Source organism: Geotrypetes seraphini, chromosome 14 (assembly GCF_902459505.1).
Source record: "Geotrypetes seraphini chromosome 14, aGeoSer1.1, whole genome shotgun sequence".
NCBI lineage: Eukaryota > Metazoa > Chordata > Amphibia > Gymnophiona > Dermophiidae > Geotrypetes > Geotrypetes seraphini.
In genome coordinates, this window is record NC_047097.1 from 22,059,039 (window position 1) to 22,085,828 (window position 26,790).

A 26,790-nucleotide genomic window follows, 5' to 3' on the forward strand; every position below is an offset into this window, starting at 1 on the left:
ATGTCCACGCCTACAGTATAGGCTTGATTTTTGCAGAATGTACACTAGTGTTTTATAAAAGACAAACAAGCACCTAAGCACTGACTTTTACAAGGCCACGGTGGAAGTTTCTAATGTGGGCTGGTGAGGTTAATTCTCTGATGCTCATGGAATTCCTGAGAATGGTGGAGCATTTACCATGCCGGCCTGTGGTAGAAACCTCTACTGTGGCTTTGTAAAAGGAGCCCTAATTTTCTTTATAAAATAGGTGCCTTCTAGTCTGCATCACCTACCCATCTGTTATAAAATTTCCGGGAAGATGTGGCTCACTGGTAGAGCTGCACCTAGAGGTTGTGAGATCAAATCCCAGTGCTGCTCCTTGTGAACCTGGGCAAGTCACTTAGGGCTAGATTCACTAACACAGGGGTAGGCAATTCCGGTCCTCGAGAGCCAGAGCCAGGTCAGGTTTTCAGGATATCCACAATAAATATGCATGAGATAGATTTGCATCTCAAGAAGGCAGTGCATATAAATCCATCTCATACATATTCATTGTGGATATCCTGAAAACCTGAATATGTATGAGATGGATTTATATGCACTGCCTTCTTGAGATGCAAATCTATCTCATGCATATTTATTGTGGATATCCTGAAAACCTGACCTGGCTCCGGCTCTTGAGGACCGGAATTGCCTACCCCTGCACTAACATGACGCAACATAACTTTATTCTTCTATACCGCCATAATCAAGCAATCGCTGTTGGCCGATTCCTGGCTGATTTTAAAATAGCGATCGATTCACTATCAAGTTTGGATGCAAATGATTTGTGCGGAAGTGCAAATCATTTGCATGCAAACTCTGACTCAAAAGCGATTGAGTCGGGGCAGACCTTGACAGTAGTGAAAGGAGAGGTAACGACAAACAAGAAATCCAACAGAACTGCAGGGAAGTATCACGTAGAGCAGGGGTAGGGAACTCCGGTCCTCGAGAGCCGTATTCCAGTCGGGTTTTCAGGATTTCCCCAATAAATATGCATGAGATCTATTTACATGCACTGCTTTCAATGCATATTCATTGGGGAAATCCTGAATATGGCTCTCGAGGACCAGAGTTCCCTACCCCTGACGTAGAGGAACACAGGCAAAAAGTGCAGTGATGATGTACAAGAGGCCAAGTCTTTAATTGAACGATCATAAAAAACAGTCTTTAATAAACAATCATAAAAAATAATAAATATAATCATACTAGTGTTTAAGCCCATTACATTAATGGATACTAGAATAGATGTGTGTCTGTCTTTCTTTCTTTCTGTCTCTCTCTTTTCTCGGCCGTCCACCACCACCCCTTGCCTGTTCCTCCTGTCCAGCCCTTCTATCTTCAAAGAAACACTCCTTCCTCAGGGGTCCTAATTGGTATCGTATGCAGGAAACCTGATGGATAACAACTGGAATCGGCAGTGAACAGCCAAACAATCTGTGAGAGCTCCTATGCAGTGCAGTGCAGTGTTTTTGGCCAATCAGAGACTTCCTTAGACTCTGGAAATCATATCAATGATTTTTCCTACATTTCTACATTTTTCCTACATGAAAGTCTTTAACTGTTCAGGTGATGAAATAATATATTTATTTTCCCCAAAGTTGACGCTACATATACAGGGGTAAGCTATCAAGGGGGAACCAGATTTGATTCCTACTTCATCTCCCTGGGAAGTCACTTAACCCCCCCCCCTCATTGCCCCAGATACAAAATAAATACCAGCATTTAATACATATACTGCTTTAATTGTAACCACAGACAGGCAGTATATCAAATTACCATCTCCTATCCTTTAAAAAATAATTAATACAAATCTCTCCTCCCCTTTGGTGATGACACATTCTGTCCATGTCAGACTGGGATACAGGAGGTAGGCATTCACTGGAAGAAACTGCCCGGCAGTTTGGGAGTTAATGGAGTTGTTTGCATTTCATTACCTGAGGACTTCTGACTCTGGAACATTTGAACTGCTGACGGACTTTACAGGACTGCAGTGACTAAGCTTTGATACGGAGGAAGTTGCTCATTTTTATCTGTTTATGGGCAGAATCCCACACAAATCTTTTTTGACCTTTTTAAACAGACCCTTATTTTACCATAAAAGGGTATTTTCCATGTTAAAGTATTGTCAGTGCTGTACATTAGTTTCTGTGCACATAGCTCTTGCATGGAGAGGCCCTGGAGTGAGTCAGATCTAGGATTTACACATCTGGCTATAGAAATTAAATCAATGCACTTTCTGAGCCACACTGTGGAGAATGAAGTGTTTCCCTGTAGCATGGTGACCCTTCATACTGTGTAAAACTTATTACTAGTTCGGATTTAGCTCATGCCTTTACAGGAGTAGTTCTAGGCAAGTTGCATTCAAGTACAGGAGGTTATTCCCTCTCCTTATGGGGACTTACAATGTCATGTTTTGAATCTGCAGCAACAGAAGGTTAAATGACTTGTCCAAGGTCATAAGGAGTGGCAACAGGATTTAAACGGCGGGCTTCCTTGGTTCTCCACCCACTCTGCTAACCATTGCACTATGGCTCTACTCTGCTTCACTCTGAGTAGAAGTAAAACAGTTCTGAAGCCAATCGAGTCAACTCATTTAGGATCCAATTCAATAAGGCTTTTTTTGATTCTGTATCCATTAGAAAGACCTGGATCAGGCCCTTTAATTTGTTGTATTTTGTTCTCGGACTCAGCAATTTCCTTTTGCTCTTTAGGCTTTCATCTCCCGTAGAAGCTGGGCTGAGATCTCGCACCATAAGCCTTCACTTAGAATTACCTGAACTCTTTCCTCCCCACAGTCCTCAGTTGGGGGGAGGGGGAGTGCAGGGCATGCATCATGGCTTCTTTGGGTACCCTGAAACGGTTGGCACTAAATTTGTCAACTAGGTACCACTATTGAGCAGAGATTGACTTTTCCCTCCTTCCCTCCCATGGACTAAGAATGGTGCTTGGTACTTCCACATCATCTCAGCTCTGGCTGACTAGAGGAGCAGAATTCCAGAACCAGGCACTGAACCCAGGTTCCTCTATATGCCGATACAAGTGGCTGGCCATAGGACTCAATATTCAAAATCATTTATCCAGTTAGCTTCAAGAGTTAACCAGACAAATGTTTGTTTTTTTCATGACTTAGGCTAGGTAGGCGTCAGTATCCAGTGGCACTTATCTAGACAGGAGCAGCTCCTGCCCGCATAAGTGCTACTCGCATACCCAGACCTTTGGCAGCAATATTCAGATAATGCTGCTGAAAATCTTCATTGCCTCAATACTGTTCAGGTATTACTGGAGGAGGAGTCAAGGCAAAACCAGAAATTATCTGAGTACTGCTGATATTCTCCTAGATAAATTCAAGATTAAACTAAAAACGTTTTTATTTCAAGATGCATTCCACAACTCCTAAACTTCTTATTGCCAAGACTGCCAACCTCTTTTAAGAAGCGACCCAATCCCTAATGTTTTATCCCTCTCCCTCTCTCTCCTTCGTAACCCTACTTTTTTTCTTTTTTATCTTTTAACAATGTAACTTTACCCCCACCTTTCTTCTTCAATCCCCACTCTCATGTATGTCTTTGTAAAACGTCTACAATGTTCACTTTTCCTCCTTTTATAAGCATTATTTTAATTATTTATTTTATCAAAGTGTTGAAAACCAGATAGATTTTTGTTGATGGTCGTATATTAAAAATAATGAAACTTGAAACTTGTCATACTTGAATAGCTATTTAGCAAGTTAGTACAACAAAATAGCTGTCCCTGGTGTAAATGTCCGGGTCCCGTGTCTCAATATCAGACCTTATATAACTATTGTTGTTCTGTTTATTTGAGTATTAAGATGATTATATGCTTTTTCCTTTGTTTTTGAGGTCTCTTTGTATTGTGATATCCTAGGGACATTGAGCAGCATATAAGAAATATAATAAATAGATCAATTGAGGTGATCTGTAACAGAGCCAAACATACTGTATGTTAGATATGAGTTCTGCAGTATTTCCAGCTGTTCCCTGTATTATCTTATGCTATACTGGTAATCATTAATTTTTATTGATTTGGAACTCCATGGATTTAAGAGCAGATATGAACTATTAATAAGAGTAATATTGTGACACAAGTGAATTTGAAAATGTTAAGCTTACAAAACTGGATCCTTTTTCACTGTTGCAAATTCTCTTGTGTTCCAGAACTATAATTTTCATGGTTATTTTTTTTGTTTCTTACTCCTAGGGGAATTAGTTTACCAAGTGCAATCGCCAGATGAAGGAGCTTTAGTGACTGCTGCTAGAAATTTTGGGTTTGTTTTTAAGTCCCGGACACCTGAGACCATCACTGTGGAAGAAATGGGCAGAACTGTGACCTATCAGCTGTTGGCCATATTGGATTTTAACAATGTCAGGAAAAGAATGTCTGTCATAGGTACTGAGTCCCAATATATTAAAGTTACTAGTTACTGCAAGGAAAAAGTAATATATTACAGAAAATGCTCAAATCATTAAATATAGGGATCCAATATATTAGAAAGATATTTAAATTAAATAAGTAAAATACTATAAAAATAGCTAGCATATGATTAGTGCATAAATCAAACATTATCTATATTCATCTGTCCTTTGTATGACAGCAGCAGGCAGAACCTTCTTGTGTCAATGCCAGCAAAAAAAACAAAACTTGTTCAATCGGAATGGTTGATCTTAGGATTCCAGATTTGAAGTATCAGGTAGAAAGTTCCAATGGCAGTTTCCTCAAATAGTTCCCATTATAATGAAGGAGCAATTGCATTTCAACAGTCATTCTGTATCTTCTTAAGAGTCATAATTTGTTGACCCATGCTGAAAAGCACCTGAAGGCAAATCCATTATTTCAAAAATCAGTGCCTTGATATGAGGAAACTATGATACATTGATTACTTTATAAGATTTGACATTTAGAAATAGGTCCAATTCAGCAGCAACCTCACTTCTGTCACTGCCATCAGTATTCTGAAAACAAAAGTAATCTTCATCACCACAATCACTCCTGGATAAAGCTGGTACAGCTTGTTCTGATAACAGCATCACTGTCTTACTTGCTTTGAAACAAAGTTTTTCATTTTGAAAAGAAGTTCTTCTTCATTTTGTTATCTTCAACCCAATGAAATTGAAATTGTGGCAGCATAACTGCAGCAGAATCAATTCTATGTGGTAAAGATAATGACCAAAATTACTAACAATAGCTCTGAAAGTTCATTTTTCAATTGTATCAGCACTCTGGAATGCTCCAGGCAATTTACTACTATTCAATTTGTCAAACCAACCCATTACATCTTCCGGTGTTACAGATTTGTTTGACTTTCTCTGATTCATCAGAACGGAATATCATTTCTGGCACCAGTAACTACCCCACATCTGCCTTGGTGAAAACTGAATCAAAGAGTTCATTTAATCTCTCCAATATGGCCTTGTCTTCCCTGAGAGCACCTTTTATTCCTTGGTCGTCTAGTGGTCCAACTGATCTAACATGAATATTATCTTTTTTCATTTACTAAATCAAAAAAATTGACAGAGTGCTTAAATGTTAAAGACCCAGCCATCTTTATTACCTCTTGCAATTTCACTTAAAAGGAAGTTTGCTGGAAACCAGAAGTAACCCAATAATGGTCCTAGTTATGCAAAAAAAAAAAAAAAGACAGGTCACTAAAAAGTTAATATATATAGATAGATAGATAGTGTGTGTGTATATATATATATATATATATATATATACACTATATATATATATATATATAGATAGATAGATAGATATAGTAACTAAACATATTACTCATTATTGAAAATGTAATTTATTAGTTATTCATTAATTTTGCATGAAAGTAATCATTACAGTTACTGATTACTTTTAAAATAATATATTACCAGTAATATATTACTTACTAATATATTACTGCCCAACACTGCTGAGTCCCCCTCCCTTCTGAAATTTCAGTTTCATGTTTGTTCACAAGGACTCAATTTCTTCAGTCTTGCTCGCGCTCTGTTTTGACCCCTAGTTCTTTCTTATCTTGTTCCAGTTGTGAGCTGTACTGAATAAATGATGATTATGGTACATTGGTACAAATGTCTCTAGTGTGCAGCTAAGCTGAAGTGAAATTTATACTGCAGCAGCTCTGGTTTTATTGTCGAAGTTGGATAATGTGTCTGTCAAAGAAATCTTCCCTGTTGTATTTCCTGCAGCAGGTTTAACTATCACTGGAGAGACAGCTTCCTCTGCTAACAGGGTATTTTCTCAGGACTCAATCCAGTCAGGTTTATTGGGCCTTAAGGAATAGCTAAATAACTCAAATTTTTATGGATTATTTAATCTGCAGGCTTATGTAAAGCACTGAGATCAACTGAGGTTTATGTTGTGGAGAGGCTCCGTTAAGCTCATTCTGATCACAAGCTTATACCTGCCTTCAAACAAATTATAGAACTGTACCAATAGAGGGTGATTTTATAACAAGGTGCCTGGCTTAAGAGGGCAAGTAGGCACCAATTTAGACATTTTCCCCTAGATTCTATATAGGTTACCCAGATTTGGACATGGATCCTAGATCCGCGTGTGAACTATTTAGTCAGTTGAGCACCAACGATCAATTATTGAAGTTAACAAGCACTTGATTGGCAGCAATTAGGAGTTACACATGGATCTGCCTTAAGCCCAGTTCTATAACATGTGTGTCTAAATTTCATAGTATGAGGCTCTGAAAGGCATGGCCAAGAGAAGGGCACAGGTAGGTTAGGGATGTTCCCAGAAATTAGGTGTGTTATTATAGAATGCCTGCATTTGGGCACCTACTTAGCAATCTCCCCCCAAAATATGCGACGTCTTCAAATAATGCAAAACACAGCGGTCAGACTTGTCTTCGGGCTAAAGGGATTCGATCATGTAACACCCTACTACCGGCAGTTGCACTGGTTGCCGACGGAAGCACGCGTAAAGTTTAAATTCGCCTGCCTCTGCTTCAAAGTACTATATGGACTAGCCCCCAAATACATAACGGACCTTTTCTCCTTTTCCACCAACAAACGCAAGAGAAGCACACATTCAAACTTAGTTTCCTCTCCAGTTAGAGGCTGCAAACTAAAAAACCACCATGAACACCTTCTCTCACATCGGGCGGCATTATGGGGTAAGGACCTAGAGCAAGTGCTCTCGCCCACTACTTACGAGGAATTTAGGAAGCGTCTAAAAACATACCTGTTCCTGAAATCCCTAGACAACTGACCTGTTCTTCTCTCTCGTACTCACTCACTCTTTCCGCTCTCAAGTCCAATTATTCTGTACCTTCTCTAATCTTTTGTAAACCGCATAGAACTTCACGGTATTGCGGTATATAAACTGTTATTATTATTATTATTAATGGCCACGAGTTGGGCGCAAGTATTTACATCAGCCTTTGGCAGGTGATATAAAGTTGAGCGTGGGATGTGGGCTAAGCTAGTATTCGGTAAAGGATACTCCACACAGAGAACCCTTTAATCCTAGCTTAAGCAGATCAACCCAGCGCATAGCCTTGGGCACCATTTCTTGAATCTATCCCTGTGTTATGATGACACATAGCCATGCAGGAAAAAACAAGCCAAAACTGCAGATATGTACAACGATGTAGGCAAAATTTATTGTGACAACCAAACTATATATTAAAACCTTTTGACCAAACAGGGGACCCAACACGGTCCGTGTTTCGGACAACCTTCGTCAGGGGTCCATGGTAGAAAAAGGAAAAAAACATATGTCGCAACAAATGTATATAATAAAGCCAAACTGATGTTATGTAACGCCGAGAGTCACTGTGAATAGTAAAAATCGCTAACATCAGTTTGGCTTTATTATATACATTTGTTGTGACATATGTTTTTTCCTTTTTCTACCGTGGACCTCTGACGAAGGTTGTCCGAAACACGGACCGTGTTGGGTCCCCTGTTTGGTCAAAAGGTTTTAATATATAGTTTGGTTGTCACAATAAATTTTGCCTACATCGTTGTACATATCTGCAGTTTTGGCTTGTTTTTTCCTGGTTGGTTTTTTTCACTGCAGACAAGGTTGGACTCCCCTCTTTTTGTTTCTGACACATAGCCATGCAACAGAAATCACACCTACACTTCAGGCATAAACGCACTTCCTGTACAGTTTATAACCTAGATGCAAACTTGCAAACCACCCGTGCTCAACCCAAAATCTGCACTTGTAGACGCCTACTGGCAAAGTACCAAGCTGACATCACACATACATTTATTTAATCATGTTTTTTAGCCTGTCCTTCCAACAGAGCTCGGAACGGGTTACAAGTTAACTTACATAGTATAGGTTAGCTAAAGAAAGTTAGAGAAGTACTTGTAATAGAGATAAGCAAGAAGATAGAAAAAGTCTACTAACAGTGATGGTAGACATTTATTTACAGTGGTTTACATTCAGGTACGCCAGCTTTTTTCTCTACCACGCTATCTAATGTCCCTTGCATTGGTGGGACAATTCCCGTATATTAACAGACAGATTTAATATAGTTGATTGGCTGATTTACATTTATGCAGGTCTGTATTTATAAGAGACAAGTGAATGTGGCCACATAGGTCAGCATGACTTCCATAAAGGCTATTTCAAGAATGAATTTTTTCTTGCAGAGAAACACGATCAAATGAGACTTGTGAAAATTACGTACTCTCAGTGCAGGTTAAAGTATTTGCATTGTTCACAGCGCACTTAACATGTAGTTAGAGTTAAAAAAGGCTTTCACGGTAGTGAAAGTACATAGTTGAATTTGCTTTCACATTCCTTTGTGCACTTCTCCCCCTCATAATTCCCTGTCTTCCTCCAAATAGATACAAAATTGTAGCTATGGACTTCGCCTATGATCCCTCTAAGCCTATCCTGGGGGACCACTGCCAGTCAGGTTTTCAGGATAGCGCTAATGAATATGCATAGGGTAGATTTGCATGCCTGTCACCTCCATTAAAATAATAATTTATTTTTATATACTGCTATACCCGTGAGTTCTAAGCGGTTCACTAACAGTTAAGCATAGTACAAACAATGCAAATCATTTAAGATTCGACAAATTAAGTGCATTCAATATAAAAGAAATACATACAATATAAGAAGAGTGCAACAATGTTAAAATAAAGTAACAGTTAAAAGGATAAGATACATTAAAAACCCAGCCCGTTAAATAATTGAGTTTTTAACTGTTTTCTAAAATCGTTATAAGAAGAAGCTTCTAACACAGTTTTGGCCAGCCATAAGTTCAGTTTGGCCGCCTGAAAAGAAAAGGTTCTCTCAAGGAACCTTTTATAATGACATAATTTTATTGAGGGATATGCAAACAAGTGTATTCTTCAGGAACTCTTGTTAGTATAACTCAAAGTAAAATGAGGAGTAAGATAATCCGGTAGCATGCCAAATGCTGTTTTATGGCAAATGCATGAAAACTTAAACAAAACTCTAGATTCCAGTGGCAGCCAATGGAGCTTTAAGCCGAAAATAAGGCGGACAGCCGTGTTCTGAACCACCCTCAATTTCCTGAGAATTTTTTTAAGAGCGCCCAAATATATGATGTTACAATAGTCAAGAATACTCAGGATGGAAGATTGAACTAACAGATGAAAAGAGGCTTCGTCGAAATACTTCTTAATAGTGCAGAGTTTCCAAAGCACCAAAATACTTTTCTTAAATACAAAATCAGAATGTTTTTCCAGTGTAAGATGTTTGTCCAGAGTTACTCCCAATATTTTTAAGGATTGTTCAATATTATAATCCATCCCATTCACATGTATCATAGATTTTATCATTAGGGGCTGCTAGGAAAAATTTAGTTTTTTTTCTGTATTTAATTTTAATTTGAAAGCAGTCATTCAAAGTTCAACCTGATTTAAAGTGAATGATAGAGAATTTATGAACTCAGATGAAAAACAAATTAGCGGAATGACTATTGTGATTTCATCCACATAAATGAAAAATTTGAGCTTTAAGCTCTGCAGAAAATTTCCCAAAGAAACGAGATAGGTGTTGAACAAGGTGGGGGATAAAGGGGAGCCCTGGGGAACACCATAGGAATTGTCCCAACTATAGGAGAGAATATCATCCTTAAACACCTGATAGGATCTTTTTCCCAGAAACTCACGGAACCAATTCAAGACATTACCCGAGATTCCAATGGATTCCACTACAGGTGATTGAGGCCAGCAGCGTGCCTGATTTTAAGGCCAAATGGGATCGGCACATGGGATCTATTCACAGGGCAAAAGTAGGGGAGGGACATTAGGGTGGGCAGACTAGATGGGCCGTGGCCCTTATCTGCAGTCTATTTCTATGTTTCTATTCCAAGGAATCTAGGAGAATGATATGATCGACCAAGTCAAAAGCACTACTCGGATCAAGTTGCAAATTCATAGCACTTGATCCTTTGCTGAAAAGTGAGTGCAAATTTCTCTCATGCATATTCATTAGGGCTATCCTGAAAACCCAACTGGCTGGTGATCCTCCAGGACAGGGTTGAGAGCCACTGCTTTAAGCGGACCACATGAGCAATCGCTCGTGCGTTTTATATGGTTGTTTACATGGTCGCTCTCAAAATTAATGACCTGACCTGACTTTCAAACAAAATTAAACTATAGCAAATTAACCTTCCCTTTTACAAAAATGCAAAAGTGTTTTTTAGCGCCAACCGGCAGGCTGAATGCTGTGCGCTGTCTCGACACTCCTAGAGAGCTCCTAAGAGTGTCAAAGCAGTGCACAGCATTCAGCGTGCCGGCCAGAGCTAAAAACCACTTGCGTCGTTTTGTAAAAGGGGGGAAGGGAAGGATAATTAAACTAAGGGATCCTTTTACGAAGGTGCGCTAGCCGAAAATCTACCACCTGCTGAAAAGGAGGCGGTAGCAGCTATCATATGTGGCAAATTAGCGCGCGCGTTAAGGCCCTAACGCACTTTCGTAAAAGGAGCACTAAGCAGCATCAATTAACCATATGTGTGATGTTTTTATATGCTGTATACAGAAACGTGATGCCAATACTGGGATCGAAACTTGTTGGTTTTTAAAACGTGCTGCGCGCACAAAATGAAATTTGCACTCAGCCGGCCACTCCTCAGAGTGGACTTCGCTGGGGTGATTTTTCAGAGGGACGCTCCTTTTGTGCTGAAACTGAGCTTGCAGCTCCTTGGGGACATCCCTGCAAACTACCCACCCTAATGAAGCTCAGCCTCCCCTCCCTCCCCCCCCCCCCCCCCCCGAGTGATCAAAGCACACCGTTTCAATCACGCCGAGCACAATTCAGCTTGTCTTCACCTAACTCCTTTTTCAGCTTCAGCTTCCGAGAATGGACTGCTAATCTGCAGACATATTCATTTGCCCTCAGCTCTGCAGTGCTTGTACATAAAACCTTCCTGTAAGAAGAACTAAGGACAATGCAAGTGGAAAAGATTAATCGCATATGTACATAAAAGAATGAGGGGGAATTACTCTGGTGCAACACTGTTTGCTTTTGGAGCTGATTTATTAGATGTTTGTCAGCTGAGTCAGTATTGTACGATGTAGAACTACTTTGCATGCAAGGTATCTAGTTCCAAAAATCCAGGAATAATCATTTTCGAGTCCATTTCGCAAATCTAATGTCGGCGAAAGACATGTAGTTGTTACAGGCACCAAGAAGAGAAGCAAATGCTGAAGCAGTCACATTAAGATGTGTAGGTATACCTTTCCTCTAACGTGGGGTAGGCTTTTCTCAGAAATGGTCTTAGCTGCACATTTTAAAGACAGATAGCAATAAAAAGTCATTATTTATATTTCTTTCCGTGCCAGTCCGAAATCCAGATGGGCAGATAAAACTGTATTCAAAAGGAGCAGACACGATTTTGCTTGAGAGGCTCCATCACTGCAATGAGGACCTAATGAATGTCACGTCGGATCATCTCAACGTAAGTTCTCCGGCCTTCATTGGTTTCACTGAAGAGCTAAACTCAGCTTAATGACTTTCTCTGGTTTTCCAGGGGTTAACCCCTTTCTGTTTGACATAAAGGTACACTTCTCCCTCCATATTCGCATGGGTTAGGAGAAAAGCTGGCCTGCGAATACTAAAAAATCATGAGTAACTTTAGGGCCGACTCTGACCCATCCCTGCCTCCCAGACTTCTCCACTGTACTTGCTTTTTAAAACCGGCAAGCTAAAAAATGTGAATACTGAAACTGCGATGTAAATCACTTAGCATTCAAGATAGGTGATTAATTAAATGTTTATTAAACCTGAAACTTATTGTATGCACATGCCAATTCCTACCAGCACATCAGACACAAACTTGCACCTGCCTTGAAGCTTTTGGGGAGGCTGTCTGTAACAGATTCAGTGTTTTTCCCTCCCCCATGCAAATATTATACCCCCGGGCAGCAGGAGATGCTAATCAAATGTGGAACTATAGGTCCCAGCGTTCACTGGGCTATGGAGTTCAGTGTTGAGTCACAGGAGTGGGATTAACAGAAGAGTGGTATTTCTACCCATGCTGGGTTCATTTTAGAGAGGTCCTGAGGAAGAAAGAGGAACTTTCACGTTTTTCTTAGAGATAGGCGTAGCAGTGGCGTAGCAAGGAAGAGAGGTACCTGGGGCTGTAGCACCCCTCCCCTGCCCTCTTCTCTGCCCCCATCTCCGCACTGTCCTTCCCTGCCCCCCCTTGCCGTGCCCGTGTCGCTTCCCTTCCCTCGTACCTCTGTACCGTTCCTGGCATGAGCAGCAACCCCCCCCCCCCCCCAAGCTGCTGTCACGCCGTCGTCAGTTCTTCCTCTGATGTCACTTCCTAGATGCGGGTCCAGGAAGTGACGTCGGAGGAAGAGCCAGTGCCGGCATGACAGCAGATTGGGGTTACTTCTCATGCCAGTAACATTACAATGGTATGGGAGAAGGGAAGCGGTGCACATGCACGGCAGTGGGAGACGGGTGCTTGCACCCTCACCAAGATGACACCTAGGGCAGACTGCCCCCCACCCCCTCCCCCCTTTCTATGTCACTGAGGCAGTGGCAGTCCATGGGAAAATAGACTGGTGCCTGCAGCAGTTTGGCTGAGGTACGCCAAAGTCATTCTATTCTGTGTGAGGCAAATGATAACAAATATCTTGTATCTTGGCTGTATATGTGCTGACCTCTCTGGACAAGCCAGGCTAGCTAGCCAAAAAGGCTAGTCTATTGCACTGTTTTATAAATACACCTAGGTGCACCTGTCGCCTCTTTATAGAATAATGCAATGCAATCCTTACCTGACCTTTAACTAAAACTGCCAGGCTGATATGCGCCTTTCCTCACTTGCTCGCATTGTCTGTGCCGCTCTGTGATCTCCGCCTCGGGAGTTCTTACTGACATTGAATACACAGTCTGATGGTTTACTGAGATCGCTTACAAACACAGCTTATGTTTTTGTCTGTGCCTAATACAGTTTTGGCCTTCTTTTAATCCCTTCCAGAAGCCAACATAGTTGATATGAAAACAAGATTGGAATCGTAGGCATTTATTTGCTGAAATGCTTGAAGGGCTCTATTTATTGATTATTTTTGCCATCAGTGCCGGATCTACCTATAAGCTACAGCTTAGGGCCTCACAAAAGTTCAGAAAGTGATCCAAATTACTAATTTTACATATATGTATCTGCCAAAATTAGTAATTTGGATCACTTTCTGAACTTTTGTGAGGCCCTAAGCTATAGCTTATAAGTTAAAAAAAAAAAAAAAAAAAAAAAAAATATATATATATATATATATATAATTTTTTAAATTCCATTTATTTCAAGTTTTTTTCAAGTTTCTTTATTATTTGATATACCATTTATCAAACAGACACCTAAACGTTTTACAATGGAGTGAGTCTGAAAAAATTAAAAATTAAAAATAAAACATCTAAAAATAAAGATAAGAAAATAATAAAAGAGGTAAGCATAACAGACTGACATACTCAAAACAAGACAGGAGGAAGGACTTGGTAAGTTAATAAATACATCAAGATTGAAAATAAAAATAAAGGGTGGAAAAAAATGCTCAGCTACTCCCTCCCCCGGCACATAACAGTACCTATGTTATAGCATGTGTGCCTTTTACCCATGACAGAAAGTCAATGAGGAAAGGGTAGGATTAGATCAAGAGAGAGAAAGGCCACATTGGTTTCCCCATTCACGCAGACACCATGAAGAGTTCCCCTTATAAAAAAATATTTGCAGGCCCAAGAGCTATTAAAAATTATCCTGCCCCTCATAATACAATATGGCATATTGCCTTAGTTCTTTCATGCTATGAAAAATGGGTCTTCATCCTTGGATGATGTGCATACCTCATACTCTGTGCTCTTGTTTCTAGGACCATCCTAGACCTCCTCGGTTTCGTTCACCTGTATTATGCAAATACGAGTCATTTGTCCTTTATTCAATTCCCCCTTAATCCCTTTTGCTTAAGAAGACAACTGAACAGTTGGGCTAAGAAAAGAGAAAGCATGCCACTGATTTACTATACTGGTAATCATTTCTCTTTTTTTTTTTTTTTTTTATTAATTCTTTATTGATTTTTCAAACTTCAATAGTGCAATACATAAAATTTAACATATAATAATACAATAAAAGCACATTCAGCTTACAGGTATTCATAACCAACCATTTCCTCCCACCCACCCAATAAAACACAAAAACATAGATTATCGCAAAAATCTTATCCTAATCCAATTAGTGATATCCTCCCATTCATCCACCCACCCCAAGTGCAAATACCCAAAGAACAAAATTAAGACAGAAATAATCCCCCCTCCTCCCCTTCCCTGCATGAAAACAAACAAAAATTAACTCCTGATCAAAGACCTACTAAAGTGAAGAAATGTAAGATGTCAATGGACCCCAAACCAATCTAAATGAATTACTGTGCCCCAAACTATCATTTCTATAGCGCTGCTAGATATACGCAGTGCTGTACATTAAAACATTCAAGAGACAGTCCCTGTTCAGTAGAGCTTACAATCTAATCAAGAAGACAAACGGGATAAGTAGGGAGGTTAGGTTGTTTCTCAGGCATGGGTGCTTTACAAGCGAGTGGGGGTCAGGAGTCAAAAGTTTTTAGCATTTCCTGCTAACCGCATTAGTAGACGCTAAACTATGTACACCAGAAGTTGCTGGCAAGTTGGATGCCATCTTTTTATAGCTGTTCTTCCTTTCCCTAAACCTAAATGCTGTTTACTGTGTTTATACTGAAAGCAAATGAAATGAAGCAGTCACACCAGTATGTGAATTTGAGTCACTCATCCTGTACAATCATAGCATGAGTGCTCTTATTAACATATGCTATGAATTTGTCCTTTGTTCCATGTGCGTTATATTTATCCTTATCAAAGGAAGATGGCGAGTTTGTAAGAAGTGGTGATATGCATGGATAATTCTATTATGCTTATAGAAAAACATGGTAAAGAATCTGAAATGAGTGCACTGGAGTATGACTTTTGTCTGCTTATCTGAGCAGTGTATAATGTTAGTTGGCTCAAGGGTTGTTGATTTTTTTTAGGAATTTGCTGGAGAGGGTCTTCGAACATTGGCCCTCGCATACAAAGACTTGGATGAAGACTATTTCAAACAATGGTTACAAACGCTTCATGAGGCAAGTACTGCCCTAGAAGGCAGAGACGAGCAACTTTCCGAAGCATATGAAGAAATAGAAAGTGATATGATGGTATGTCTTTTGAGTTAGTATAAAGAAAGTTTGTCTTTTGACCTTAGAACAAAATTATCCAGGCTAAGACAATCATTGCCCTTTTCAAAGTTTGATTGGATTTGTGGGAACTGGAGCAAGCATTTAGAAATGGCCAGTGTTTTAAGCAGACTGGGATAAATAGTTTATACCGGGTAAAGCTTTGGATTCTTGCCCAGAAATAGCTAAGAAGAAAAATTTAATTAAAAAAAAAAAAAAAAAATTTAGATTGAATCAGGTTGGGCAGACTGGATGGACCATTCGGGTCTTTATCTGCCGTCATCTACTATGTTACCTGTCAGCACTAAGTAATGGGCTAATCAGTAACCACATTCATAATCGTGTCCTAAATATTTTAAGCCCTAGTGTTAAATTTGATGGTAATCAAACTCCTCCGCTGCATCACCCGATCCTCTTAATTGGTTTATGGTGTCTGTCCTGTCTGTTGTCAATCCAGGAAATTGTGTCACCTAAATATTGCTGGATGTGTCAGACATTGTATTGCCTTTCCAAAACATCTCTCATCTCTCCCTCCAGAGACTTGACTGATTCTATCTTAACCATCGCAGTTTTCGAATTAACTGGCAGCACAGTCTGCATCTTGTCCTCTGTCTCTGGGCTAGCCTGTTTAGCAATTTCCCCAAAGAATATGTGACGATTACAATTCATGCAAAATGCGGCGGTCAGACTGATTTTCGGGCTGAAGAAGTTTGATCATGTGACACCTTACTACCGACAGCTGCATTGGCTACCGATGGAGGCACGCGTAAAGTTTAAGTTCGCCTATTTCTGCTTTAAAGTACTATATGGACTAGCCCCTAAATACATAATGTGTACCTGGGGCAATGAGGGGATTAAGTGACTTGCCCAGGGTCACAAGGAGCAGCGAGGGATTTGAACCCACAGCCTCAGGGTGCTGAAGCTGTAGCTCTAACCCCTGCGCCACACACTCCCACGATTTCACTCGCCTCCCTCCTTTTACTAAGCTGCGTAGAGGTTTCTACCGTGGCCCAGAGCGCTAATGCTCCGACACTGTTTCGATGCTTTTAGTTTATAGGTTATTATTTATAGTCTGCCTTTAAGAAGGCGGATTACAAATTTACACGCACAATAAATATGCAAAACAGCATATAAAAAACGTCAATAACCATATTTCATCTTACAAAATAAGTGACGTTTCAGCAATTTCTTAAAATTACACAAGTCTTTCTGCTGGGACTGGGAGTTTGTTCCGTTCAGTGGAGCACGCACAGGAGAAAACCCTAGTTCTTATTGCTTCCAAATGCAACGTTTTTTGCGATGGAATGATCAAGTCAGAATGTCCCGCTGAACATAGTACACAAGAGGGTACACATGATAAAAACACAGTCTTGTAGGTATTTGGGCACCAATTGATACATGAATTCTGTACTCCATCTTCAGCCAATATAACATGACATAATATGAAGAAACACGATCCTGCTTCTTTATTCCAAACAATGCACGACCGATAGAATTTCTATGAGCATCGGAGCATTTAGCGCTCCGGGCTGTGGTAGAAACCTCTACCGCGGCTTGGTAAGAGGGGTCCTCAGTTTACTTATCTGTTCAAACTAAATTTTGACAACCTTTTCAGAATTACCCTCTAACTGCTCAATGTTCTTTAACAAAAGGGCTTCTGTGTATCTTTATAAAATTATGCCACGTAAACCACAGCTAAAAAGATGTGGGAATTTTCATGATTCCCGTGACCAGGAAGTGACGTCGGAAGGGAACAGAGGTCAGTGCAAGCAGCGAGCGGAAGATGCTGCCCGCACCTGCAAACTTAAAAAAAACCTAAAAATTACATTACATTAGTGACTTCTATTCCGCCTATACCTTGCAGTTCAAGGCGGATTACAAAAGAGCTAACTGGACATTTCCAGTAACGTTACAATTGTTTTTTGGTTACTTAGCTGGATATTTCCAGGAGAACTTGCAAATTAGATAGTAAGAGGTATGCGAAGAGGAGGAGAGGTGCCAGAACCCTCTGTGAAAACAGTGCCCTGGGTGGTCTGCACCCCTCCCCCCGCCCATCCCCCTCCCCCCTTACTATGCCACTGGGGTGAAGACTGACCTTTCAGAGTAAGAAGCTCAGTTGAATATGTAAGCCTTTTGTTCTTTATAGTGCAAGTGGATTTTCATTCAGTTTATCATATATTCATCTTTGCTGTACCGCCAAAGTTGCACAAGCAAATCATAGCAGTTCACAATAAAGACAGGAACATAGAAAGGAATTCCATATAAGTTTGTTGCCATGAGTAGTCTGTTTTCAAACGTTTGTGAATGTCTACTTGTAACCTGTTCTGAGCTTCTGGGAGAACGGGATAGAAATCAAAATAAATAAATAAATACAACAATCCATAGTACAACCATACATACACTATTAAAAACGGTTCTTGTGCCTGAGCACAGAAGCACAAGTGTGCTACAGCCCCTCCTATCCACTTTGGGCTCAAGCCCTTCCAAACCTACTACACCAAATGGCTGGTAGGGATGCCTAAGCCCCACCAGCCAAAGAAAAGTGCTGCCCAAGCTGCTCCCCTCCTTCTTGTGCTGTGTGTTAGAGAAATTTGCTGGTGTGCTTCTAGCTGCTGGACGAACTGAGCATGTGCTGATGCTGGGTCTCCTTGCACATGCTCAGTTCGTCCAGTTTAACTTACGCAGTTAAGGGCTGAATATCACATTTAAAACTGGATAAGTAGTAGCCGGCTGCACATAGCAGGATAATGAATGCCAGTGCCTGGACATGGTCCAGCATTGAATATGTAGGCATAATGTTGCAGCTGCCAAAACAGGCTGACCGCCGCTGTCTGAATGATTACTCCCTAGTCATTTCAGTTTTAAAGTAAAAAAGATAAATCAGAGCCCACTAGAAACCAAGGAGCTAGTGTCATTTTTCAGTAAACTCTTCTTTACTTTCCTCCAATCAAAGATAAAAGGAAATTTAGATTAGGGATTTTTGGTTTTAATTTTAAGCATGATTACAATCAAATATCTGCCCTCTGTTAATGCTTAGGAAAGATTTTAGGGAAGACCTTCCAAAAGGAGAAATTTAACTAATCACAATATTGTACCTTATTGAAATTACAGACTACGTTAGAGAATATAATTCTGATGGTAGTTGGACTTTGACAGACTGTAAGATTTTCCTCCTTTTGCTTCTCATTTTCCCTCCTTATTTTATTTGAAAGCATATAGAAGTCACTCTTCAGAATACAAATCCAATTGCAGCGATGTTCCAAATAAAAGAAAAGCACACAACCAATTAACACAAAATTTAAAACTCGCATGAACCAAAATATAAATAGATTAAGAAAGCTAACAAATTCCAGATCAATTTAATAGACAAAACAACGCAGAATTAAAACAAAATGGAAATTCAGGCTCCTTGAAAATCAAAGAATGAAAAGTCAAGATAAACAGTCTGAAGGGCTGTCAGATTGTTTCTTACAAGGAAAATATGACTAGTCTCAAAACGAAGAGACTAATTTTGTATCAGGCCACCTGTGGTATGCAGTTAGTATCTGCCATGTCACACACCAGTTTTCAAAGGGAAAGAGTGTATGCAGATACTTTCTACTTTAAAAAAACTACATACATATTCTCCTAAAATATACCAGAGCAGATACAAATTTGTGCATTATTGGATGCTCATGCCTATGACGTCTTTATAGCATAGACATAAGAATATAAGCTCTTATAGGATAGGGGGTCAAAACTTGGCCTTAACAAGTAATGTGTCAGAGAGAGATGGCAAATTACATGGGAAGATGTAGTATTGCGAGACTACCAGTAGGGGCTGCTGACACCATTTTGGGTCCTGGCACCAGCAAGGCTAGAACTAATGGCCTGAATAGGGTTCGCTCCAGCTTGCCTCTAGACCCACCAGGAATTTTTTAAGGTATGGGTGAAAAGGAATTATGGAGGTCGTGGTGGGGGTAACCCTTCAGGTGGGAATATTATATGGGGGGGTCTTGGCAGTCATTTTCTATAGTAGATGCCTCGCCTTTTAGAGATGGCCCAGAAGCATGTGCCATGGCTTGACAGTCCAACACTCCCAGGCCGATGGACTAATGCTGCATGTAAGGTGGTTCCTAAGCAGCATTTGCAATAGGAATCAGCAACCTGCTCTACAAAGATACTTTAAATTGTTAACTCCTTAGTACAGAATGACACGGGGACAAATTTTTCCCCTTCCCAGCAGGAACTCATTTTCCTATCTCATCCCAGCGAGCTCTTTTCCTTTCCCTGCCCCGTTCCTGCAAGCTCCGTCCTCATCTGCACAAGCCTTGAACACTTTAAAATCATGTGTTCAAGGCTTGTGAAGTTAAGGCAGAGCTTAGAGGAATTTGTCATTCCTGGCCATTTGTCAGGGGGAGAGGACAGAAAATAGTCTACCAACATGAGATTTACAAAGGTCTGCATGCTGTTTTGCCCCTGCCTAGTCACGCACATAAATTGCAGCTGCGAAGTACACAGACAAGTTTACCTACTGGTTTGGGGCAGGATCAGCAGCCTGTGAGGGATGCAGGGCCATAGGTGAAGACTTATCGGTGGGCCTCATTTGCATAAGTGAATAGGAACTGAGAAATAGGGCTGAAAAGCAGGGCCATGTGCAGAAAACAGTCGCTCAGTCATAAGACCTGTCCTGGTTTGGGGGGTTTTCAAAAAAGCAATAGAGCCGTTGGTTTCCTTCAGAGAAGTGATCCCTAAAATAGCCCACATACCCTGTAGTCCCACATACCCTGAGGTCTCAAAGTCCCTCCTTGAAGGCTGCAATCCAGTCAGATTTTCAGGATTTCCCCAATGAGTATGCATGAGATCTATGTCCATGCACTGCTTTCAATGCATATTCATTGGGGAAATCCTGAAAACCTGACTGGATTGCGGCCCTCAAGGAGGGACTTGAAATCCCTGCTGTAGTCTATTAAAATCTCACCTTTTGATGCTGCAGAATCTTAATTTGACAATATTCTTGTTTTCCCCCCCAAAGTTATTAGGTGCCACAGCAATAGAAGACAAATTACAAGAGGGTGTGACGGAGACCATTAGCAGCTTAGTCCTATCTAATATTAAACTCTGGGTTCTAACAGGCGACAAGCAAGGTAACGAAAGTCACTGTTTTAATGCCTTCATTCCGCACTTGCATTGTGTAATTAAACTGCAATAAACTGATAGTGCTTCTTGAAATCTGAACATTAATGTTTCAACTTAAACTTTTTTTTAGATGCTAAAGAATATGATGAATGCACAGTGAATAAGCACAATATTAATTACAAATATTTTGAAATCACTCAGCTCTCAGTAGTCTAAAGCAGTGGTTCCCAACCCTGTCCTGGAAGACCCAATTGGGTTTTCAGGCTAGCCCTAATGAATATGCATGAGAGAGATTTGCATATAATGGAAGTGACGGGCATGCAAATCTGTTCCATGAATATTCATTAGGGCTAGCCTGAAAACCCGATTGGCCTGGTGGTCTTCCAGGACAGGGTTGGGAACCACTGGTCTTAAAGCATCAGGATTGCAAAAGTCTTTTAGATATTGTGGACTTGGCACCAATGTTATGTTAATCGAGTCTTCTGCATTTATTCAGTTCAAGGTCGGATTATACTCTTAAGAGGCTGGGTCAAGCTACCCAGGAACTTGCAATGTAAAGTTTTGTAATCAGAGTTGTGGGTCTAATTACAATTGTGGAGGGTCTAATTCTATCTTGTTGTGGGTCCTCAAACTGGGTGCAGTCGCGAGGTCCTTTGCGGTCGACTTTTTGTCTTGATACAAATGAGCTTCCAACCCTGTCCTGGAGGACCATCAGCTAGTCAGGTTTTCAGTATAGGCCTAATGAATATGCATAGGGCAGATTTGCATGCCTGTTTATGTGTAAATCTCTCTCATGCATATTCATTAAGGCTACCCAGAAAACCCGTCTGGCAGGTTGTCTTCATTTTTCATTTTTAAAATTTGTTTATTGAAATTGTAACAGTAAAAAAACAAACAAACCCAGAAATATAAAAGGAGATTATACATCAAACAGTATGGATGCAACGGGGGAACAATAAGCATCCATAAATATTGAATCCAATCAGAAATAGATATGAAGCTATATAAGTGAAAATAATCAATAAGCACCTATGGAGATCTTGGGAATTTGACATAGCGGAGTAAATCCAACTAGGTTAGCGATGGGAAAAAATTAGGGGTAATAAATCTGTAGAATAGTCAAACCAATTGAAATGTACCTAAAAATTAGGAGCAAGAGGATAAATTCCTAAGTGGAGACCATATTTTAGTAATTCTATAGCCCTTATTTGTAAGGGAATTGGCTTTACATTCGTAATTATGAATCATTAGTACTGTTGCCCAGCAGAAGGAGGTAGTCAATAACTGGACAGATTCCCAGTGTGAGTGAATCATTTGTATAGCAATGGCAATAAGGATATCAAATAATTTAGTATGCCATTTATCCAGGGCACCAGGCAGGGCGAGAGAACGGAAAAGAACAATTTCAAAAGTTATTTGGGAAGTAATAGGGAGCAAGGTGCATATGGTATTCCAGACAGATCTCCAGAATGGTTGAATAATAGGGCAATCGTATATCATACGTTTGAGATCACCCAAGTGACTGTTGCAATGACAACATTTATTTGAATCCGCTAAATGAGCCCTGTGTAGCTTGTTGGGAGTCCAGTATGCTTCCAATCACTAATATTAAGCATCTTAGATTACTGCAACATTATATACCTGGGATCCTTTAAGAAAACCATCAAACGCTTGAGAATCGTACAGAATGCTGCCGTTGGCCTCATCTATGATCTCAAAAAATCAGAGCATGTAAGCCCTTATTACAGAAAACTGCTCTGGCTGCCGATGGAGGCAAGGATCATCTTCAAATTTGCTTGCCTCTGCTTCAAAACCTTAACAGGCTCTTCCCTAATCTACCTGTTGGAACATTTTGAATTTTCAGGCCCCACCCGCACACGTAATGCCTACCTGTTGGCCTTCCCGTCCTTAAAGGGCTGTATCTACAAGAGATTCTTTGATAGATCTCTGTCATTCCAAGCAGGCAAATTGAATAAATGTCTAACCACCCTCATTTCAAATTCACCCTCCTACCAAACTTTCAGGAAATCAATTAAAACCTATCTCTTTGATAAATTTCTCTGACTCCCTCCCTGCCTTGTATCTCTGTTATGCCTCTGGATATACTTGACTAATCCTGACTTGCTCAGCTAATCTGAATGTCTTGTATGTAACATCGCTGTCTGTGTACAGTCTCTTTCTCTGGAAACCTCTCTGAACTGTTGTGGTACTGCGCTATACAAATATAAAGTTATTATTATTATTATTTGTGATACAGGAAATATAATGATTGCATTAAGCTAGTAGAAAGAGTGGGACGTTGTGAATGTTGGAAAAAAAGTATAACCAGTGATCGTCTTCCCCTTCCCAAATAGATTCAGATGTCCAAAGAAGTTTGGTACAAGAGGATGTAGTTGAAGATGGTGATATGAAAAATTTATGGTAGAGTGAAGTGGTGTGGCCATGAGAAATGCCTAGATGACAGAATTCCAGAAATTTGGGTGTTAGGATGTAAAGGCCATTTTAAATTCTTTAGACAATGATGTAATTGGAAATATTTGTAGAATTCCATAGGGGGAAGGTCATATTTGGCTTGTAATTGTTGAAAAGATAAGAAGGAATTATTATGAATAAGTTGGTTAACATACCGAATGTCTTTTTCAATCCATAAGGTCCAACAGATTGGCTTGCCACCAATAGTAATATTGGGATTGTACCAAAGAGGAGCAGAGAGAGAATGTTTGCACTGGGCAGGGGAAGCTTTTTCAAAGGCTTGACTAGCATATTTAGTAAACATAATTGTGTCACGTGAAGATAGATGTTTGATGTTATCCTGAAGGTGGATACATTTTAATGGGGTTGGAGAAGCTAAATAAGATTTTATAGAATACCAAGCTGGTGGAGCAGAAAATTGTAGCTGATCGACCATCCGTAAAGTGCCATACCTCATAAACATAGCAAGATGATATTTATGGAAGTCAGGAAAGCCCAACCCCCCATGTTTTTTTAGGCAATTGTAGAGTAGAAAGAGCAATGCAAGGAGGTTTATTACGCCAGATAAATCTGGAAAGGAGAGTGCCAATGTCTTTATAAAAGGAACGATTGGCAAGTTTAGGGAGCATACCTAACTTGTAGTTGATAATAGGGGAGATGGTCATTTTAACCGCTTCTATTCTCCCCCACCATGAGATGTTAAATGGAGACCAGCGAGAAGTCAAAGCGGAAATTTTAGCATGAAGCTATTCTAAATTTAAGGACATTAAGGTATCTCTGTATTTGTGAAATAAAATGCCAAGGTATTTTAATTGTACCAGGGACCATTTTAGCGCAATAGGACCTAAATCAGATTGAAATGTATTATCATTCAGAGGCATTGCTTCCGATTTATTCCAGTTAATACGATAACCGGAGAATATAGAATATGGGGATTCCTCCTGCCAGGATCAGCTGAGCTACAGAGCCCTACGCCCCTCCCCCTGACATCCCCACATCCCCCTGATATCCCATACCTCCCCCGACATCTCCGTCCCCCTCTCCCACACCCCACCAACATTTCTGGGCAGCCCTCCCACAATCACGGAACCCCCGTACCTTTGGAAGAGCAAGTGGCAGGAGGGGCAGCTCCCTCCCTCCCTCCTGCCTACAGGGCGCGTGCTGCAATGACAGGGCTTCCCCCTCCCAATACATAGGAAGTGACATCATAGGGAGAGCCGACGGGGTTGTGAGGAGCACGTTGTTGACCGTCACGAGCAACAACTTCACCTAGAGGTATAAGGAAGGGGGGAGGCACACACGATAGGTGGGATTGGGGAAGGAGCGGGGGGAGCGGAGTTGAGGGTGGGGGAGGGGCACCACCGCCCCGGGTCCCTCTCACCCTTGCTATGCCACTGCTTGCATAGTAGTCTTTATTTAAAATATTTATAGTCTACATTATCGCACAGTTCTAAGCAGGAGTGTTGAGCATCCTCAGAGCTGTCTCCTATGCCACATTAAAAGAATATAAAAAGGAAAAATAAAAAGATTCTCAGGCTTTTTTCTGCTTTTATTTATTTATTTATTTATTTGCTTCAGCAAAGGTTGACCAGAGTGAGAAGGGCAAAACTTTAAGCAGGTGTTGAGGTCTTATGCAAATTGTAGTAAATTGAATATATATTAATGCATTTTTCTCCAGAAACTGCCATGAACATTGGTTACTCATGCCACATGCTGACTGATGACATGACCGACATTTTTATTGTGTCTGGCCACTCAGTGACGGAAGTTCGAGAAGAGCTCAGGTAACAGTAATGACGTGTTTTAAGCCTGCTAGTAGAGTGGGAGAGGATTAGGTGTGTTCAGAAGCGAGGCCATTGATAGCTGCTGTCTGTCTACCTTATGCATTCAAGTCTCCTGGTAGAGGCGGTGGAGACCGTGTCAGAATTTTAGAAAGAGTGGGACAGACACATGGGATCTCTTAAGGAGAGGAGGAGATAGTGGATGCTGCAGATGGGCCAATTGGCCTTTATCTGCCATCATGTTTCTATAAAATATGAAGTTCACTGGTTTGAAATTTAATTATTCATAAAATTCACTTAAATTGTTTTTAAATATATGTTTGCTTGTGTCTATAAGTGCTCAGTGCCCAATCTCCTGCATTGGAGTCACAGTAAGATCATTAAATCCCTTTGACTATTCAAGATCTTAATATTTTCAAGTTAGCTAGAAAACCACTAGTGCGAACTCTTTACTGTCTATAGACGTTATTAGAAGAGGATTCTACCACCTGGTGCTAATATAGTGGATGAATGTGATCGCTCTTACATCTCCCTAACTCAATCCTGAGTTTCATGGCAGGGGCTTCTTCAGGAGGAGCGTCAATCCTAGCACTGGCAGGGTAATCCAAGATTAAAACAATTCTGAATGCGGTGGTTGCAGTTTCCCAGTTTCAGGGTGGCAGTAGCTGCAGGCTTGAGGAGGCTGGATGGGCCATTGGGCCTTTATCTGCCGTCATGTTTCTATAACTACAGAGCTCTATGACCTCACAATGCAAGTGTTAAGAGCCCGCAGTGGCGGTAACTGCTTCGACGCTCATAGGAATTCTATGAGTGTCAGATCAGTTACTGCCGCTGCAGGTGCTAAAACCCACGCTACACGTTAGTAGAGGAGGGGGTAAATTGGCAAAATACCCTTAACATCCTCAAAAAATTGGTTAGGAGGAGATAGTGGATGGGCCATTTGGCCTTATCAGCTTTGAGGGAGAATTCAGTAGATGGAACCAGAAATAACTAAGAAGGAAAATTTAAATCAGTAATTTAAAGAGAGGGTAAGGTTGGGCAGACTGGATGGACCATTCGAGTCGTTATCTGCCATCATCTACTATGTTACTACGTTTCTGTGAACACAATAGATGGCCTAACTTTGTGCAACATCTTATCTGTTATTCCAGCATATTCAGTGCTCAGAGTTAAACGTATGTCAGTGCTGAAAATATGTTTGCGTTTACCCGATTCCTGATTATTGTCTTCTGTTCTTTTTTTACAAAAAGAATATTGCCTTACCGAGAAATGAATAATGGTAATCAGGGGGACAGTTTTGTATTCCTTGGGGGGGGGGTCTAATGCTCTAGAACAGTGGTAGGAAACTCCGGTCCTCGAGAGCCATATTCCAGTCGGGTTTTCAGGATTTCCCCCAATGAATATGCATGAGATCTATTTGCATACACTGCTTTCAATGCATATTCATTGGGGAAATTCCTGAAAACCCGACTGGAATACGGCTCTCGAGGACCGGAGTTCCCTACCCCTGCTCTAGGAAGAAGTTAGAATGGACAAACTCTTCTATGGTCTCCCTGGCATATTAACAAGCAAGACAATCGGAATTTGAAGGCTGCATTGTGATTAGTTAATTGTTATTGTTGTAAACATGTAAAAATAAAAATATAAAGCTTAAAAAATACTGATTTCAACTTGCCCGAGAGTTTACAAATGTGCAGGTG

General features: G+C 40.5%; 1 protein-coding gene across 10 annotated transcripts in view; it reads left to right on the forward strand.

Annotated features, from left to right (window-relative positions):
* ATP8B4 (ATPase phospholipid transporting 8B4 (putative)) overlaps nt 1–26,790 on the forward strand; it is a 363,870-nt gene that overhangs the window by 204,516 nt on the left and 132,564 nt on the right. For all 10 annotated transcript variants that reach the window (XR_004536957.1, XR_004536958.1, XM_033920249.1 and 7 more), the window contains 5 exons: nt 4,240–4,428; nt 11,823–11,938; nt 15,537–15,701; nt 20,734–20,845; nt 24,988–25,093. Coding sequence is in view for 8 of the 10 variants with exons in the window: in XM_033920249.1 (XP_033776140.1) it covers nt 4,240–4,428; nt 11,823–11,938; nt 15,537–15,701; nt 20,734–20,845; nt 24,988–25,093 (688 nt within the window). In the remaining 2 variants the exon portion in view is untranslated. The remainder of the gene's footprint in view (nt 1–4,239; nt 4,429–11,822; nt 11,939–15,536; nt 15,702–20,733; nt 20,846–24,987; nt 25,094–26,790) is intronic.